This window comes from Microtus pennsylvanicus, chromosome 7 (assembly GCF_037038515.1).
Source record: "Microtus pennsylvanicus isolate mMicPen1 chromosome 7, mMicPen1.hap1, whole genome shotgun sequence".
Lineage (NCBI taxonomy): Eukaryota > Metazoa > Chordata > Mammalia > Rodentia > Cricetidae > Microtus > Microtus pennsylvanicus.
The window spans coordinates 66,662,231-66,682,247 of record NC_134585.1 but is presented as its reverse complement, the minus strand read 5'-3'; the positions used below and the strand labels follow the sequence as shown (position 1 = coordinate 66,682,247).

At 40.7% G+C, this 20,017-nt stretch overlaps 1 protein-coding gene across 1 annotated transcript in view; it reads left to right on the top strand.

Moving 5' to 3' along the window:
- Lrriq3 (leucine rich repeats and IQ motif containing 3) overlaps positions 1-9,875 on the top strand; it is a 94,941-nt gene extending 85,066 nt beyond the window's left edge. The window contains exon 8 of the mRNA XM_075981027.1: positions 9,728-9,875. Within this exon, the coding sequence (XP_075837142.1) occupies positions 9,728-9,875 (148 nt within the window). The remainder of the gene's footprint in view (positions 1-9,727) is intronic.
- Positions 9,876-20,017: the final 10,142 nt, after the last annotated feature.

Below are 20,017 nucleotides of genomic sequence, written 5' to 3'. Positions count from 1 at the left end.
ATTGAAGTGGATATCTGGCCATTGTTCCCAGGATATCTGAAAGGATGTTTCAGGCAATTCATTCTGTTTTAATCTGGAGTTTTCTTAATTTAAAATTTCTGCTGTTTACCTTTTTGCTTTGTTTTGTTTTAATCTCTCCCTGTAACAGCAAGCATTGTTACAGACAGTACAGCAAATACCTCTCCTTTCCTTACCCCTCCTACTATGCTCACATCGTCTCACTTTTCTCCACTGTGCAATTTGATAGGGCCTGCAAGCCTGCAGTGTGAAGGAGGGCTGTGTAAGCATAACTGTCTGTGTTAGGGAAATGACAACACTCACTGGTTTCCATCGACTGTCCAGTGTTGTCTGTGTAGACATGAAGATGCCCTCCTCTCTCCAGGGAGGTGCATGGCACAAAGATGGCTATTGTTCCTGTGTGACTGCCTCTCTTCTTTAGACTCTCCATCTATTGTTCCTGTGTGACTATTTCTCTTCTTTAGACTCTCCATCTATTGTTCCTGTGTGACTACTTCTCTTCTTTAGACTCTCCATCTATTGTTCCTGTGTGACTCCCTCTCTTCTTTAGACTCTCCATCTATTGTTCCTGTGTGACTATTTCTCTTCTTTAGACTCTCCATCTATTGTTCCTGTGTGACTACTTCTCTTCTTTAGACTCTCCATCTATTGTTCCTGTGTGACTCCCTCTCTTCTTTAGACTCTCCATCTATTGTTCCTGTGTGACTGCCTCTCTTCTTTAGACTCTCCATCTATTGTTCCTGTGTGACTGCCTCTCTTCTTTAGACTCTCCATCTATTGTTCCTGTGTGACTACTTCTCTTCTTTAGACTCTCCATCTATTGTTCCTGTGTGACTGCCTTTCTTCTATAGACTCTCCATCTATTGTTCCTGTGTGACTACTTCTCTTCTTTAGACTCTCCATCTATTGTTCCTGTGTGACTACTTCTCTTCTTTAGACTCTCCATCTATTGTTCCTGTGTGACTATCTTTCTTCTTTAGACTCTCCATCTATTGTTCCTGTGTGACTACTTCTCTTCTTTAGACTCTTCATCTATTGTTCCTGTGTGACTACCTCTCTTCTTTAGACTCTCCATCTATTGTTCCTGTGTGACTGCCTCTCTTCTTTAGACTCTCCATCTATTGTTCCTGTGTGACTACTTCTCTTCTTTAGACTCTCCATCTATTGTTCCTGTGTGTCTACCTCTCTTCTTTAGACTCTCCATCTATTGTTCCTGTGTGACTACCTCTCTTCTTTAGACTCTCCATCTATTGTTCCTGTGTGACTCCCTCTCTTCTTTAGACTCTCCATCTATTGTTCCTGTGTGACTCCCTCTCTTCTTTAGACTCTCCATCTATTGTTCCTGTGTGACTCCCTTTATTCTTTAGACTCTCCATCTATTGTTCCTGTGTGACTACTTCTCTTCTTTAGACTCTCCATCTATTGTTCCTGTGTGACTGCCTCTCTTCTTTAGACTCTCCATCTATTGTTCCTGTGTGACTGCCTCTCTTCTTTAGACTCTCCATCTATTGTTCCTGTGTGACTATCTTTCTTCTTTAGACTCTCCATCTATTGTTCCTGTGTGACTCCCTCTCTTCTTTAGACTCTCCATCTATTGTTCCTGTGTGACTCCCTCTCTTCTTTAGACTCTCCATCTATTGTTCCTGTGTGACTATCTTTCTTCTTTAGACTCTCCATCTATTGTTCCTGTGTGACTGCCTCTCTTCTTTAGACTCTCCATCTATTGTTCCTGTGTGACTATCTTTCTTCTTTAGACTCTCCATCTATTGTTCCTGTGTGACTACCTCTCTTCTTTAGACTCTCCATCTATTGTTCCTGTGTGACTCCCTCTCTTCTTTAGACTCTCCATCTATTGTTCCTGTGTGACTACTTCTCTTCTTTAGATCTCCATCTATTGTTCCTGTGTGACTACTTCTCTTCTTTAGACTCTCCATCTATTGTTCCTGTGTGACTCCCTCTCTTCTTTAGACTCTCCATCTATTGTTCCTGTGTGACTCCCTCTCTTCTTTAGACTCTCCATCTATTGTTCCTGTGTGACTCCCTCTCTTCTTTAGACTCTCCATCTATTGTTCCTGTGTGACTCCCTCTCTTCTTTAGACTCTCCATCTATTGTTCCTGTGTGACTACCTCTCTTCGTTAGACTCTCCATCTATTGTTCCTGTGTGACTGCCTCTCTTCTTTAGACTCTCCATCTATTGTTCCTGTGTGACTGCCTCTCTTCTTTAGACTCTCCATCTATTGTTCCTGTGTGACTCCCTCTCTTCTTTAGACTCTCCATCTATTGTTCCTGTGTGACTACTTCTCTTCTTTAGACTCTCCATCTATTGTTCCTGTGTGACTGCCTCTCTTCTTTAGACTCTCCATCTATTGTTCCTGTGTGACTACTTCTCTTCTTTAGACTCTCCATCTATTGTTCCTGTGTGACTACTTCTCTTCTTTAGACTCTCCATCTATTGTTCCTGTGTGACTGCCTCTCTTCTTTAGACTCTCCATCTATTGTTCCTGTGTGACTCCCTCTCTTCTTTAGACTCTCCATCTATTGTTCCTGTGTGACTACTTCTCTTCTTTAGACTCTCCATCTATTGTTCCTGTGTGACTACTTCTCTTCTTTAGACTCTCCATCTATTGTTCCTGTGTGACTACTTCTCTTCTTTAGACTCTCCATCTATTGTTCCTGTGTGACTGCCTCTCTTCTTTAGACTCTCCATCTATTGTTCCTGTGTGACTCCCTCTCTTCTTTAGACTCTCCATCTATTGTTCCTGTGTGACTCCCTCTCTTCTTTAGACTCTCCATCTATTGTTCCTGTGTGACTACTTCTCTTCTTTAGACTCTCCATCTATTGTTCCTGTGTGACTCCCTCTCTTCTTTAGACTCTCCATCTATTGTTCCTGTGTGACTGCCTCTCTTCTTTAGACTCTCCATCTATTGTTCCTGTGTGACTACTTCTCTTCTTTAGACTCTTCATCTATTGTTCCTGTGTGACTACTTCTCTTCTTTAGACTCTCCATCTATTGTTCCTGTGTGACTCCCTCTCTTCTTTAGACTCTCCATCTATTGTTCCTGTGTGACTACTTCTCTTCTTTAGACTCTTCATCTATTGTTCCTGTGTGACTACTTCTCTTCTTTAGACTCTTCATCTATTGTTCCTGTGTGACTACTTCTCTTCTTTAGACTCTCCATCTATTGTTCCTGTGTGACTCCCTCTCTTCTTTAGACTCTCCATCTATTGTTCCTGTGTGACTGCCTCTCTTCTTTAGACTCTCCATCTATTGTTCCTGTGTGACTCCCTCTCTTCTTTAGACTCTCCATCTATTGTTCCTGTGTGACTCCCTCTCTTCTTTAGACTCTCCATCTATTGTTCCTGTGTGACTATCTTTCTTCTTTAGACTCTCCATCTATTGTTCCTGTGTGACTACTTCTCTTCTTTAGACTCTCCATCTATTGTTCCTGTGTGACTACTTCTCTTCTTTAGACTCTCCATCTATTGTTCCTGTGTGACTCCCTCTCTTCTTTAGACTCTCCATCTATTGTTCCTGTGTGACTACTTCTCTTCTTTAGACTCTCCATCTATTGTTCCTGTGTGACTACTTCTCTTCTTTAGACTCTCCATCTATTGTTCCTGTGTGACTACTTCTCTTCTTTAGACTCTCCATCTATTGTTCCTGTGTGACTCCCTCTCTTCTTTAGACTCTCCATCTATTGTTCCTGTGTGACTACTTCTCTTCTTTAGACTCTCCATCTATTGTTCCTGTGTGACTATCTTTCTTCTTTAGACTCTCCATCTATTGTTCCTGTGTGACTCCCTCTCTTCTTTAGACTCTCCATCTATTGTTCCTGTGTGACTCCCTCTCTTCTTTAGACTCTCCATCTATTGTTCCTGTGTGACTCCCTCTCTTCTTTAGACTCTCCATCTATTGTTCCTGTGTGACTACTTCTCTTCTTTAGACACTCCATCTATTGTTCCTGTGTGACTATCTTTCTTCTTTAGACTCTCCATCTATTGTTCCTGTGTGACTGCCTCTCTTCTTTAGACTCTCCATCTATTGTTCCTGTGTGACTGCCTCTCTTCTTTAGACTCTCCATCTATTGTTCCTGTGTGACTCCCTCTCTTCTTTAGACTCTCCATCTATTGTTCCTGTGTGACTGCCTCTCTTCTTTAGACTCTCCATCTATTGTTCCTGTGTGACTCCCTCTCTTCTTTAGACTCTCCATCTATTGTTCCTGTGTGACTGCCTCTCTTCTTTAGACTCTCCATCTATTGTTCCTGTGTGACTACTTCTCTTCTTTAGACTCTTCAACTATTGTTCCTGTGTGACTCCCTCTCTTCTTTAGACTCTCCATCTATTGTTCCTGTGTGACTCCCTCTCTTCTTTAGACTCTCCATCTATTGTTCCTGTGTGACTACTTCTCTTCTTTAGACTCTTCATCTATTGTTCCTGTGTGACTACTTCTCTTCTTTAGACTCTTCATCTATTGTTCCTGTGTGACTACTTCTCTTCTTTAGACTCTCCATCTATTGTTCCTGTGTGACTACTTCTCTTCTTTAGACTCTTCATCTATTGTTCCTGTGTGACTACTTCTCTTCTTTAGACTCTTCATCTATTGTTCCTGTGTGACTACTTCTCTTCTTTAGACTCTCCATCTATTGTTCCTGTGTGACTACCTCTCTTCTTTAGACTCTCCATCTATTGTTCCTGTGTGACTCCCTCTCTTCTTTAGACTCTCCATCTATTGTTCCTGTGTGACTATCTCTCTTCTTTAGACTCTCCATCTATTGTTCCTGTGTGACTACTTCTCTTCTTTATACTCTCCATCTATTGTTCCTGTGTGACTATCTCTCTTCTTTAGACTCTTCATCTATTGTTCCTGTGTGACTACCTCTCTTCTTTAGACTCTCCATCTATTGTTCCTGTGTGACTATCTCTCTTCTTTAGACTCTCCATCTATTGTTCCTGTGTGACTACTTCTCTTCTTTAGACTCTCCATCTATTGTTCCTGTGTGACTACTTCTCTTCTTTAGACTCTCCATCTATTGTTCCTGTGTGACTGCCTCTCTTCTTTAGACTCTCCATCTATTGTTCCTGTGTGACTCCCTCTCTTCTTTAGACTCTCCATCTATTGTTCCTGTGTGACTACTTCTCTTCTTTAGACTCTCCATCTATTGTTCCTGTGTGACTACTTCTCTTCTTTAGACTCTCCATCTATTGTTCCTGTGTGACTGCCTCTCTTCTTTAGACTCTCCATCTATTGTTCCTGTGTGACTCCCTCTCTTCTTTAGACTCTCCATCTATTGTTCCTGTGTGACTACTTCTCTTCTTTAGACTCTCCATCTATTGTTCCTGTGTGACTACTTCTCTTCTTTAGACTCTCCATCTATTGTTCCTGTGTGACTATCTTTCTTCTTTAGACTCTCCATCTATTGTTCCTGTGTGACTGCCTCTCTTCTTTAGACTCTCCATCTATTGTTCCTGTGTGACTACTTCTCTTCTTTAGACTCTCCATCTATTGTTCCTGTGTGACTACTTCTCTTCTTTAGACTCTCCATCTATTGTTCCTGTGTGTCTACCTCTCTTCTTTAGACTCTCCATCTATTGTTCCTGTGTCACTACTTCTCTTCTTTAGACTCTCCATCTATTGTTCCTGTGTGTCTACCTCTCTTCTTTAGACTCTCCATCTATAATGCAAGGAAAACACAGAGGAGAAAAAAACCTCCTTTGCTATCCACTCTAACGGCATTTGCACCTGTTTCCACATCAATTTTGTTTTTTTTGGAGTTTATTTCTTCTTATTTTTTTAAATTTAATTTCTTTTCATACAATATATTTTGATTATGTTAGTTTCTTCTCCCAACTCCTCCTAGTCCTCCCTACCTCCCTAGCCACCCCAGTTTAAAGTCTCTCTCTCTCTCTCTCTCTTTCTCTCTCTCTCTCTCTCTCTCTCTCTCTCTCTCTCTCTCTCTCACACACACACACACACACACACTCAAACACATGCACACACACACACACACACACACACATGCACACACACACGTACAAACACACTTCAAAATAAACAAGCAGAAGACCAATAAGATAACAAAGAACCCTACTCAAACCAAATAAAAAACTTCCACAGCTGGGACATTGTTGAGCACATGAGCCATCAGAGAACATTTCATATTCAAACTGCAGCATTCACTATGGTCTTTATATCCTGGTTTATAAAGCTTTCCTACAAACAGCATCTTGTAGATTTATAATTTCCAAGTTGATAAGACAACCTCTCCTTTTTTCATGACAGGAATATCCTGACGTGAAAGGTCCTCCAAGCACTTTTCAATTAATACCAGCTTATACCTTACCTTCACACACATCCAAAAGCCTTTGTGTATTATGAACTGCTCTACCTCTGAGCTGTTAAACTATTTCCTATTTATTTGTGCCTAAAATCTACCAACATATTTTTCCTTGGCCTTCACCACATGTTTACATAAATTATGTGATGACCCTCATCTGTCAAATGCCAACCTTAGGTGTCTCCTGTGTAAGACAGGACACACAATCTTCAGATTGTGATGTGCATTCTGCCTGATATCTCTGTATTCCTTCTCTGTGCTGTCTTCTACTACCTTCTACTATCCTGTCTGGACACTCCAGCTGGACACTCCAGCTGTCTCCATCTGGTCTACCTGCACACGGTAGGCAGGATCAGCACTCTGTGATGTTGAGCCTAACTTCATCTATCGCTCATTACTCATTACCTCTCCTGCCACCCCCAAGGACAGCTCCGAGCCCTCGCCAAATGTAGAGTTTTAATCCAAACACAACTGCACCCTTGAATTCCAGCAGGCTAAGTTATTCCTTTAAGGAGCATTAGCCCTAAAGTTTGAATTCCTTCAACAGCCCACATCCACATCTATGAAATTATAAATGGCCTAGGTTATTTCTGCCTTCGCTGTCTGATTTTCTTCTTTAAAGGCAGCATCAGCTCTTACTGTGAATGTTCCTGGTGTAGAATTTGGGATTGTGTGACATGGGTATCTTGGTTTGAGAAGAATTAGAAGTGTAATAATGTTTCCCAATCATTGACCATGGTAAAATTTTCCATTTGTTTCAACCTGTTTTATTATCACCATTATATTTGACATGAGAACTCTGTTAGAATCGTTGAATCCAAGAAGAAGGTGACCGAGATCCAATCCCCAAATAGGATGCCAAGCAGCCATGCTGGTGCACATGCTGGTAGAAGCAGTTCCACCAATGTGTGTAAGGGTATTAGTCCACATGAGAAAGGTCATCTTGGTTTATCCAGGTGGGCCCAAGTAGTCACTGTAGCATTTCAAAGCAGACATCATTTCAGGTATGGACCTTCTGTAGCTTTTCCTAAATATCCATAGCTAAGTGTGCTTTTTTTGCATGATAGGTGGATTTGACTTCCTTTTTCAATTTTTAGATGATGATGTGTCCAAGTAGAATTGATTAACATGTATTGGTTTTTTTTAAATATTTGTTTTATTAAGATTTGTCCATGGCTCATTATTTTTCTTTTAACACAGTGATTTCAGTATGCTACTATGACTTACATTTTGCTTCCTTTGTATTTTTAACATTCTTTTTGCCTTGATTTATACTCAGCTATGTACATTATCTGTGTTATAGACATAACAGAGTTGCTAACTTCAGCTGAATGATTATCAAATGATAACCACTTTTTTTTCAGCATTGGAGTTTGAAGCAGAGTTTATGTCAGACAGAATCTCTGCCCCTATGCTGTGTACTCTGTTTTGTTCAGTTGCTTCTTACTAAATGTCTAAGCTGGATTGTCCTTTCCACAATGATGAATAAAACAGACATAAGCACCTTAAATACATCCAAAAGTGCAACCCTTAAATTTCATATATAGACTTTATATATCAAATGATTGGCTGTCCAACCCGAGTTGCCGTGGTTAGCCACATTTTCTCCAGTCTTAGGTCTCGGGAGGTGATCACAGGGATAGTCCTGATGATCAAAATTTCCAAAGAGAGCTGTGACTTCTCTCTCACCATCTGCCTCTTACTACACTTCTTACTAACTATCCAGTAAAGGACTCATTAAATGCCAGGCCATCTTTTTTATCATTTTTTATTGATATTTATTGAGCTCTACATTTTTCTCTGCTCTCCTCCCTGCCTCTCCCCTCCCCCTCTTGACCCTCCCCTAAAGTCCCCATGCTCCCAGTTTACTCAGGAGATCTTGTTTTTTTCTACTTTCTACTTCCCATGTAGATTAGGTCTATGTCCCATATTAAAAGAATTTATAATGTGTAACTAATTTTGTCTTTTATTAAATGAACCTTGTGAGTTAGATTATCCATTTCTTAAAGATGAGGTAGAACAAATTTAAAGAATCCATCTGAAATCCAGTTAGTAAGTTGCAAGGTTATAATCCAACTTTCTGATCTCCTCCCTGAGTCCAGATTTCTGATTCTGCCTGTAGAAATACAGTACTTCATGAATAAACTGAGATGTTTCCCCAGAACTGAGTGGGGCAGAAAGAGTGTACCTTTCAGTTATCAGAACATATGGTGGTATACTGTTCTCTCTGCCTCAGTGTTAGCCATTCATGCTATACACAATAGTTCTGACAAAATGATTCATCTCTAATTTTATGGCTGAAAATGTGTATTTTTTAAATCACAGTGGTTATTTCATGCTTGGATCTTTCTTTGTCTTCTCCCTACTCATTTTGTAGGCTCCATCATCAGCATTTACCTCCCTTCTTCTCTCACTTTGTCTTGTTCTGTAATGAGTTCCCTGTTGTAGTAAGACATCTGATGCAAGTATTCATTGTATCTTTCTCTTAATCTCCTGTGCACTTTTCTTGAGGATATCTTTCTATTTATTGATTCTTATTTCTCTTTGAAGCATGTGGAGAGAGTCTCATACTTTGAAAATGAATGAATGAATGAATGAATGAATGGGAATGAGTGAATGACTTTTTTGCTATCCTTTGACATTTTCTGAGTGTGTTAGAGTAATCTGATCTGGATCTTCCTAACGTAGACTGTGTATTCATCTCGTGGGTTGCTGTACTGTAGGCTGAGCATCCTGAGTAGATAGACTAATTTTCTGACTGCTGTGATACAGGAGTGCACATAGGTGTGACTTTCCCCAGCTTCTGCACTCGATTGAGGACAAGGCCAAGACCTTACACTGGTTTCATGTGTCTTCTTCCCTGAGCACACATTACTAGTGTGTGTTTCTTTTATCTTTGTAGCATTAGCCATGTTGGATTTGAACCCACCCACATGAACTCATTAATCTGCAGTTACGTCTCAAAAGTCCTATTTCCAAATACAGTTACATGCTAAGGTACTGGGTGGCCGGGGCTATAGCAAAGAAATTCTGAGCAAATACATCTTCTCCTATGTCGAAGCATGAAAGGAACATGGGCTTCCTGACTCTTGGGAAGAAGTTATGCTCTTTATAACACAGGCAGTGTGGATGCTTTAGGGGAAATCTAAGCAGAACTGTGGGAGGATTCTCAGGTTTTTCCAGTGGAAATCTCAATTATTGAAACAACATGAATTTACTACCATTTAGTAATATAATATATAGACTGAGCTCTGGCCTTTTGCTGCTCATAAGTTTCTGTTTGAAAACATTTACATTAGTTCATGGCAGCCCAGTTTGTATTATTTTAGTAATCTGCAACTATTTTATTTTCCTCTTTCATTTCCTCATAGGGCTGAAGAAGTTCGTAAAAGACACTGTGAAGAGAAATTTGTTATCGATACACTCATCTTTCAGAAAGGCTGTGCACGGCTAGAGGAGGCTAAAGCTAAGGTTGACTTTATTAGGACATACTATACCTCTAAGTCTCTTAAAAGATAACCAGAAGGGACCAGCCCCAGCTCACACCCCATGATACTTATAAATTTGGACACTATTTTTCTTTAAAGAAACTTGAAAGAATAGTTGGAAGATGGGCTCTACAAAAGATGGGTCTGGGTATAAATGTCCTCAGGTTGAAAGAGAAAAGGGTTTCAAGTGTTTTTCATACTGATCATAATGCAAATCTGGAATCTTTATGAGTTTGCACTTGTAAAGGCTTTTTATGTATCCGTATGTTCAAGAAGGAACCAAAACTACGTGACATCATCCATGAAGAAGATTCCTAATGACTGCAGATTTCCCTAGGCTCTGAGGATGGCAAGTTATGAAAATCTTTTCAATTTTCTTCTGCTAATTTCCTTTCTTATTGCTGAATTTTATTAAGACATTATATGCAGCAAAAATGTTAATTACCCAATTTCATTTATTGAATTATAATGTATTTCCTTATTATCTTATTAAAACAAGTTCTGAGTTTTCTTTTTCAAAAATACAGGTTTCAACAATGTATCGGTTATTTATACCCATAAGATTTAGACGATATAGTGTATCTTTTTATTTTTTGTTTACACTCTTTGGGGGCCCTCCACTCAGCTCCCAAATAATGCATGGAGACTTATTCTTACTTATCAATGCCAAGCCTTAGCATGGCTTGTTTCTAGCCAGCTTTTCTAACTTAAATCATCTTGTTTCTCTTTATCTATGTTTTCCCCTGGGCTTTTCTACCTTTTTTATTTTATATATCTTTCTTTCCTTCTTACTCTCTGACTGGCTGTCTGACTAGGTGCATGGCCCCGGGTATTCTTTCCTTCTCCTTTTCTTGCTCCCCCCTCTTCATATTCTTCTTTCTCTTTACCTGCTGGCCCCAATTGTTTCTCTCTTCTGATTAGCTATTGGCCATTCAGCTCTTTATTAGGCCAATCAGGTGTTTTAGGTAGGCAAAGTAACACAGCTTCACAGAGTTAAACAAATGCAACATAAAAGGCTGCAATGTATCTCTGCATCTTTATACAAATATTCCACAGCATAAATTAATTTAACACATCTTAAGCCAGTATTCCACAGCAGTATAAACTATGGCAATTAAACATTCTGCCATTTTCCTTGAAAACTGTGATATTTCTTGTGTTTATTTTTGATGCATTTATCCTTTATGCAGAGATGTCAGCACAGGGAAGATAGAGAAAAATCAACAGGAGAATGTATGGAACTATATCATGGCAATTGTAAACTATGCAGAGATAGCAATTAAGTATTTAATAATATTAAATTTGAATTTTCCAATTAATTATTTAATTATTTAATTTAAAAAATTAAGTACTTTTCAAATTAATAATTTGAAAAAGTAGAAAACATCAAAAATGTAAAAATTCCTTGTTTACTCTGTTTTCATATTCTAGGATAATACATGTCACTGTGACATCAGGGTACTGGGTGCCACTCAAATCTGTCTTTAATTTCACCTGTTAGATGCAGGGACTTTTAAATTGTGATGTTCAGAAGCTTTCTGGTTTTATCAGTCTCTTGCAAGTTCCTAACACTTAAGCACTTTATAACTGCAATGTTTCATGTGTGCTTTAATGCTCTGATGTGATCAAGTATGGCCAATGTTTTCACAAAATGATAACTGTCTATTAAGTCCACAACACCAGGTTCCACTGTGCTTCTAACTAACAAGGGAATCATTTGGTAGCAAGGAGAGATATTGTAGGCTACAGAAAGCCCTGCCGAGCAGTCTTCCACAGCAAGTGAGCAAGTGTCTCTCACTGCTGCTTTCTATTCAGCTTTTGAAAGGTGTATGTATATTTTATATATTTAACAGAAGCAGTGACCCATACCAGTTAGTGCTATTGTAAGATGTAGGTGTGGAATGAAATATAAACCAGGCAGCATGGTATACAGCACAGTGTCAGCATTTGCTGATGTCAGTCCACAGAAGGGAGAGTGAATATGCGTCTCTGCTCACAGGAGCATTTATGAAGTCTTCTGGAACTATTTGACAGACATCAGCAAGGAGTGGAAGACACATTTGTGTGATGTATCAAGAACAATTTATTCATTTTGTTTTGACATTGTCTATGTTTTTCCTGTTCTCCCACTCTGTATTTTACAGCTTTTATCATAACATACAACCAACAATTTCCTTGATTGTTTCCACACAACTCTGAGCTAGAAGGCAATGACTATTCTACTTCTCTCTGTGCCTCTACTCTTCATACTAAAGCGGATAACACACACACTCACACACACACACAGTACTTTTTCTCTTCTTATGTGCTATCTTAAATTGATCTCCTTGTATTACTCTTTCTCACTGTTCACAATTTGAAGAATCTGTATCCTAGGTTATATCTCTAGTTCTGTGTCTGATATTTCCAAAATACAAACATGATGTCCTCCATTTAAGGCCTGAAAAGTTTCTAACGTTACATACTAAAATTAAACTAATTTGTATTTTTTTTTGCCATTCTTCCATGCTTTAACATCACAAGGCTCCAGTTTATAATAGTGTAGACCTTTGTGTGATTTCTTTGGGACTTAACAACTGCAGGAACCAGGCAGGAAAGAAAAACCTCATTCAACAGGATAGACCTATGCGGGCTCTTTGATTACCGCTTTAATTTTCTGAGCTTCTATGAGCCCTGCTTAGTTGGTCCTGTGGCATGTGTTCTCCTGGTGTCTTCAGCCCCTCTTGCTCTTAGGATTCTTTCTCCTACAAATCATAGAATGTTGTTATCAGAAATAAGAGTGCTATGCTCACAATAGCTCAGCCTGGATCATGCCAGCATCCCTGCTTACTAAGAATATTAATACTGAGGATAGAAATATGAACTAGGTTTGCTGTTGATGGGAGTCCAAAAGAGGGTGACGTTTTCACTAAGGATCAATCAGTATATGCTTAAGACTCCATGACTCACAGGGACTGTTGCAGCCCCTCAGGTCTTGTTGCAGCTCACATGAGCAATGGTAATAAGTTAGTAGTCAATGTTGGCTGCCCTGCAGGAATGTGTAATTCCCAGAACACACTAGCTAGAGCTGGCCTAGATGATATAACCCTCTGACCCTTTCCATAGGTATTTTTTGCTTGGTAGGTTTTAGACCTCAATAATGAAAGGCTGCTAGGTTCTCTCTTGCAAATGAATAAATGTTAAATATTACAAAATTCTCAAATAAGTGCCTACTACAACCTCCCTAATGTCAGTAAATCACCCTGAAGCATGGGTGCAGGTGAATGCAGTTTCACTTGAAAGTAGTTTAAAAGTAACTGCCATGAGAACAGTAGAAACTTGGAAAAAAAATGATTACAAAATAAAGTGAGGTCCTAAAGCAAATGTTAACAGAAAAAGGTTCTCCAAGAAGGAGGTGACTGGAGAAGTTTCTGGCCACAGAGGAGGCAGTCTGTAGCCTCTCTTTGAAAGTGGTTCAAATAAGATGCTGACACCTAGCTGGCTTCTTATGTATGCCTCAGGGTCCTTGGGAGATGCTATCAAGATAGTTCCTGATAGCTCTCAATGATAGCAGCCCTCAACTTAGAGCAAAACTACTAGTGGTTGTTATCAACCTTCTTCTACATTCCTTCCTTTCAGGAATTAGTCCTTGTTTTGTGTCCTGCGATCAATATACTAGCCCACGCGCTCTAGGCACCACAGCTTCGTCTTTCTTAATTTGGTAAACATGCCAAAAAGTGGTTAGGACCTCAGAAGGCCAGAGAAGACATTCAGTCCATGGCAGTGATGTGTAGGTACAAAATAGCCGAGATTTCACAACTTTTTTTTTTTCGAGACAGGGTTTCTCCGTAGCTTTTTGGTTCCTGTCCTGGAACTAGCTCTTCTAGACAAGGCTGGCCTTGAACTCACAGAGATCCACCTGCCTCTGCATCCTGAGTGCTGGGATTAAAGGCGTGCACCACCACCGCCCGGCCCTTAATTTCACAGCTTTGGAAAAATGACTTTTTGGACACCATCCGCTGTTTTATCAATCTCTTAAGTTTTCTTGTGTATTTTGAAGAAAATATTTTCTACCCTGCCATATTTATTTATGATCAAGGGTAAGTCTTTGTAGTAATAGGAGCGGCGGGGCTGCGTCCCCAGCACCCGGCCGCCCGCGCGGCTAGCTTTAGCTTATGCCCCGAAATAATTACACGGAAACTGTATTCTTTTAAACACCGCTTGGCCCATTATATCTAGCCTTTTCTCGGCTAACTCTCGCACCTGGACTAGCCCATTTCTATTAATCTGTGTAGCCCACGAGCTGGCTTACCAGGAATGATCTTAACCTGCGTCTGCCTGGAGTGGGAGAATCATGGCGACTCCTCGACTCAGCTTCTTTCTCCCAGCATTCTGTTCTGTTCACTCCTCCCACCTATGTTTTAACCTATGAGGGCCAAGCAGTTTCTTTATTGCTTAACCAATGAAATCAACAGATTGAAATACGACACTCCCCCATTAAGTCTTGATGGCCAGTGAGATGGCTTGGCAGGCAGAAGTCTTTTACCTGTTAGCTGAAGACCTGGTGTATGCCCAGGATCCATATGGTATGGGAATTGACTCCTGAAAGGAATGTTCTGACTTCCAAATGGATGCCACCTCTCTCTCTCTCTCTCTCTCTCTCTCTCTCTCTCTCTCTCTCCCTCCCTCCCTCTCTCTCTCTCTCTCTCTCTCTCTCTCTCTCTCTCTTTCTCTCCCTCTCTCTCTCTCTCTCTCTCTCTCTCTCTCCTCTCCCACACACATGCACACACACAAACACAAAGTCCCCCCCCACAACAGTAAATGATTTTTAAAAATATAAATCATTTTCTTAAAAGAGGAAATCTCAAGATAATGTTAGCTTGCATTCCTTGATGGTTAAAGATATTGGACATCAAGCAGTGGTGGTAAACACCACACTTTTATTTCCAGCGATTTGAGAACTCTGCATTCTATATCCCATTTTTTATTTATTTGTTCCCTTGATGTTTAGGTTTTTAAAATTGTTTTGTTATATATTCTAGACACTCTCTATCAGAGGTATAATTGTTCAAGATGTCTTCTGTACCCGCGCAAAATAAATGCAATGCAGATATCAAAGAATATTTACCACTTTAATGATAAACTTACAGAACCAAAGTTCCAGCGTAGTACAGGTAGGGAGGAAAAAAGAGAGCGAGCCGCCTCTCCGCGCACCATTTATTGGCAGGCATTCGCCCGAGGCAAACCCCGCCCTCTAAAGGGGGCTGTCTTAACCCTACATCTCCCCCTTTTGTCTAAATAAGACACAACTAAACCAAATATAGCTATAAACAATAATAACAAATGATAAATATAACAAACAATATTGAAAACAAAAGTTTTGCTAGAGAGTAACTACAATTAAATAATCTTCAACTCCATCAAAGATCTGAGAAGGGAGTAAATATTACTTAACAATTGAGAGATATCCAAAATGTGCAACAAATGACAGAGACAACTGACTGCCTGGGCAATCACCCAAAATCTCGTTTGCAATGTTGAGACAACCAACTTTGGCTAAGGCCTAACATAACTGACATACCATTCTCAAATGTAAGGAACTTTTTTAGGATTATCCTACCCTGTCTTGGCAAGATAAGACAATCCTGTTTTATATCTTAGTCAGTAGTTGAGGTATGGGTTTTTCTTAACCCAAAGGCCAGTTCTGCCAAGAAGACAAGTGGAGTGTCTTTGGTGCTCAACGTTCTCTCGGGAGTAGAGTGGTGTTGCCAGGAGTAAATTGTGTCTCGATGGCACAGAATTCTAGGTTAGATTAAAGGCCATTTTCTACAGCTCTTCAAAGAGGCTGAAGATTATACTATCTATACTGAAAATAATCTCTATGTATCTAAAAGACCTGATTAACCTAAAAATAATATGACAAACATATAATTCTCAATACCTATCTAATTTGAAAACTAAGAGAATAAACAATTGTGTAATGTATGAAGACAATGATCTTCACCTGTAAACAATGTCATTACTTATCAAATGTAAACAATGTTATTACATAAATAGTACCAGAGGTAGAAATGTACATTGTTATATGATAGATGTATCCATACAATATAAGCATACTCTTGTACCAAAATAGAGGTAGGAACACTGGTTCCTTCCAGTGGTGGTGAAAGAGTCCAGTTGAATCCACGTGTCCTAAATGTGAAATAAAATGACTCAAAAACAAAATTGAAACAGACACCAGGCTGATAAGAAAAGCCAGCAAAGTAAACAAATCAAAGGGATGCCGGTGTTTTTTTTTTTTTTTTTTTTTTTTTTTTGCCGGGGCTCTCAGGCCGCTGTCACGTGACCCGAGCGCTGGCGGCGGTGGGAGGGGAACAGACAGCCCGGTCAGGCAGCGCGCGCGCCGGCGTGAGAGGGCACGGGCTAAAAAGGTGGCTCTGGCCGGGGCGGCTCGACTTAGGTGCTGTTAAAAAGGCTCTGTTGAATTCAAACCCGCTGCTTGATACTCTAGTAAGCAGCAGGGAAAATCGAGTCGCTCAGAATCTCGGCTGCTTCAGTGCGCACCCAGAGAGACTGCTCAGAATCTCAACTTCTTCCGCGCACGCCCAGAGAGACCGCCGCAGCGGCCCGGGGTGCAAGAGACTCCGATTTGGGGCCTTTTCTCGGCAAAGCCCCACGTTGGGCGCCAATTGTACCCACGCAAAATAAATGCAATGCAGATATCAAAGAATTTTTACCACTTTAATGATAAACTTACAGAACCAAAGTTCCAGCGTAGTACAGGTAGGGAGGAAAAAAGAGAGCGAGCCGCCTCTCCGCGCACCATTTATTGGCAGGCATTCGCCCGAGGCAAACCCTGCCCTCTAAAGGGGGCTGTCTTAACCCTACAGTCTTCATTTTGTAGATTCGCAGTTTTCCCAAATGACAGTGTGCTTTGACTTTGAGAATCTCTTCCATTTTATGAGATCAGATCTGTCTCTAGGGAGTCTAATTTCTGTCCTGTGGTTATTAAGAAAACACTCACTTCCCTTAGCAAATCCAGTGCATGATTGGATTATGTAAGGAATGCTGACCTAGGTCAGAGACATCTTCCAGGGTGACTGGCACTGTCAGCAATAGGCGTGTGCAGGTGGGTTTTATTTTTAGGTAACTTGGCTTCAGATTTTTCCTCTTATAACCTGAATAACACTTTTTGAGATGCATCTACAGGCAAAATCATAGTTTGAGGAATGGACCATCTCATGACAACAAAAATTAGAGAGATCAAATAATTTAAATCTGAATCACTGTCATATAACGTTAGCATTGTTTGACTTTCTGGAGTTTTGCTTACCACATAGTCAACCAAGAGCCAAGTAAAAAGTTTCCTGATGCTCACACAATATGCTTGTCTTTGTCACCTACCCGGTGATTACCACAATATCTGCCCTGAAAGTTTCGGCAACAATGACTATAATACACTATACTCAGTGATGGGGCAGTGGATAGGCTATGAAACTGTTTTCTATTATCATCAACATTTTCTGTGCTGTGATTCTACCATTGCAGAGTGATAGGAGGCAACAAATCAAATTCTGCTAATCTAGAGGCAGATTAGATTGAAGGTCAATCATGAAGCATTGAACACTAGGCCATATGGCAGGTATCCTACCCAATCCTTCATTCCAGACACCTGTCTATTTGTTTAATCACCTTAGTTAGATTTTAAAGTCTATGCCTAAGGAATATATGTTGCCATCTTTCTCTTTCCAGCCTCTGTGTGTGAATGAAAGCAGTGCCCCACATAGCAAATGTTCTTCATTGACAACTTGCTGATGGCCTCCTCAGCTGTGAAGTAGTGGATAAGCTGGAGGACTATTCTGAGAGAGCACGGCTAAAGAGAGAAAATATGTGGGTGTAACATATGATACATATGAATCTTTAGGATAAATGTGTGTATTGAAATAATCGAGTCACCACCTCCATTTTGGTGAATCTATCTACCCCAGGTTTCATTCAGCTGTTTGGTATCCCTTTTCTGCTGAAACGTATGCATCCTCAGGCATTTAGATGTTATTTAAAATCACCTCCTGTCTAATGATGTCTATCAATCCCGTGTAATCAGAGCTCTGTCTCCTCACGTTGCAAGCAGGCTTTGAAAATACCCTCACTAGCGTTACCAGTGACTGTGCCTTATTTTTCTGGAATTTTCGGAAGTACTTGATTATACTAAATTTCCAGCACTTATTATTCTTTTCCTTTTTGGAATTATTTATCTTATTTTATGTGTGTGCATGTTTTGCCTACATGTATGTAGGTGTACCGTGTGCATGTGTGGTGCCGGCAGTAGTCAGAAGTGAATAAAGGCACTGGAATTAGAAATAAACTACCATGTGGGTATTGAGAACCAAATTTAGGTCCTAGGTTAGAGCCACAAGTGTTCTTAACCATTGAGCCATCTCTCCACCCCCTCTCTTACCTTAAAAATTATATTAAATTTTCTTTAAAATTCCATGCATGTATTCAGAGCATCTTGATCCTGTACACTCCTCCCATTCCCCTGACAACTCCCCGACCAGGAGCTCCTATCTCACATCTCCCCCAACTCTACCCATTCATTTATTTTTAACTCTCTGAGTCCAGTTAGTGCTGCCGATATGGACACGGTGAGGGGGACATCCACTGGGCATGGGAAGCCCACCAGTGGCACGCTCTCAAACCAAAGTGACACCTCTTCTGCCATGCTGTCTACGGCATGTCGTCCTGTGCTTCACACAGTCCTTACTCTGCTTGCATCTTTAAAGAACTGTTTTTGTGTATGGCGATGGTATGTCTGTGTGAGCCTCTGCTATGCGAGTGCAGGTGCCCACTGCTGCCATAGGAAGGCCCAGATCCCGTGGAGCTGGAGGTACTGATGGCTGTGAGGTATCTCATAGTGTGCTCAAACTGGGGCCTTTGGAAGAGCCATCTCTCCAGACCCTTTCTTTTAGTTTTTGATCCCTGCGGTTCTTTTCCCGTTTGCTGCTGATACGTTTGTAGAGTGAGTAGCTGTTCTCCACATGAAACTCATCTGCTGACAACCAGTCTTCAGGTGAGGGGTTTAGGTTGGAATCTTGGGAGGTGACTGGGTGATGAGGGAGAAAAGCTCATGAATGAGGTAAGCTCTCTTATATGGAAGTTCAAGAGGTGACTTCCACAGTTTCCGCTGTAAGATAACTATACAAACCAGGCAGCAGGCCTTCAGCTGGCAACAGGTCTGGCTGCTTTTGACTTTTGACTTCTTAGTCTCCAAGCTGAGGGATCCAGTGTTGTCTTCATGGCTGCCCGTGGTGCACTGTTGCAGGTACATGAGCATGTTCCTCTCTGACTCTTGCATGTGCAGCCTTCTCATTTTTTTGTGTGTGTTTCTAGGTTCGTTGTCTAGGGAGATTTTTAAAACAACACTTTCATAATGAAAATGCTACCAGTGTCTGCTCTGAGCTCCAGAAACAGGCACACACCTCTCTCCCTCTCCCTCTCCCTCTCCCTCTCCCTCTCCCACTGTCTGTGTGTGTGTGTAAGTGTGTGTGTGTGTGTGTTACATATCGGGGGTCCTCTGTCTCTCCACTCCTAGTCTTTGAGGCAGGCTAAGTTAACTTGTTGCTGAATCCAGCAAGCCCCTTGTGCTTTGCCAGTCTTCCTGCCCTTCAGAGCTGGTTCACAGCCTTGTACTGGATGTCAGCTTGTTGTATAGATACTGAGAGCTGAACTGTCATCCTCATGATCATGCTGTAAGCATACTTCAGAAGTCTCTCCAGCCCCTCCTGATGCGTTCATTTCTAACCACACACTGAGCATGCTCGCTGGCACCCCTCGTATTCTGTACGTTGTCAAAACGGAGACAAAAGCTTGCAGCACCATACAACTTCAGACAAGAACCCCACTTTGCAAACTCCAGTGAATCAACTGTTTGAACTGTGTTGTACTGGAGCCAACTCTTAGGTCAAAAGACCTGTTATACTTCTTTTTTAAAACGCCAACTTTCTTTCCCCCACTTAGAGGGGAGAGAAATCTACAACTGAAAGCAGACTTTTAGAATTTTACTTGTAAAAATGTGGTTCCTTAGATAAGGAGTAAGAGTGATTGCTGGAGCTGAGTAAGGAAAGAAACACTTCATCATTGCTTCGGAAAGGGTGCTCATGGGCTCTCTGCCTGGAGTCCTCTCCCCATCCTCTG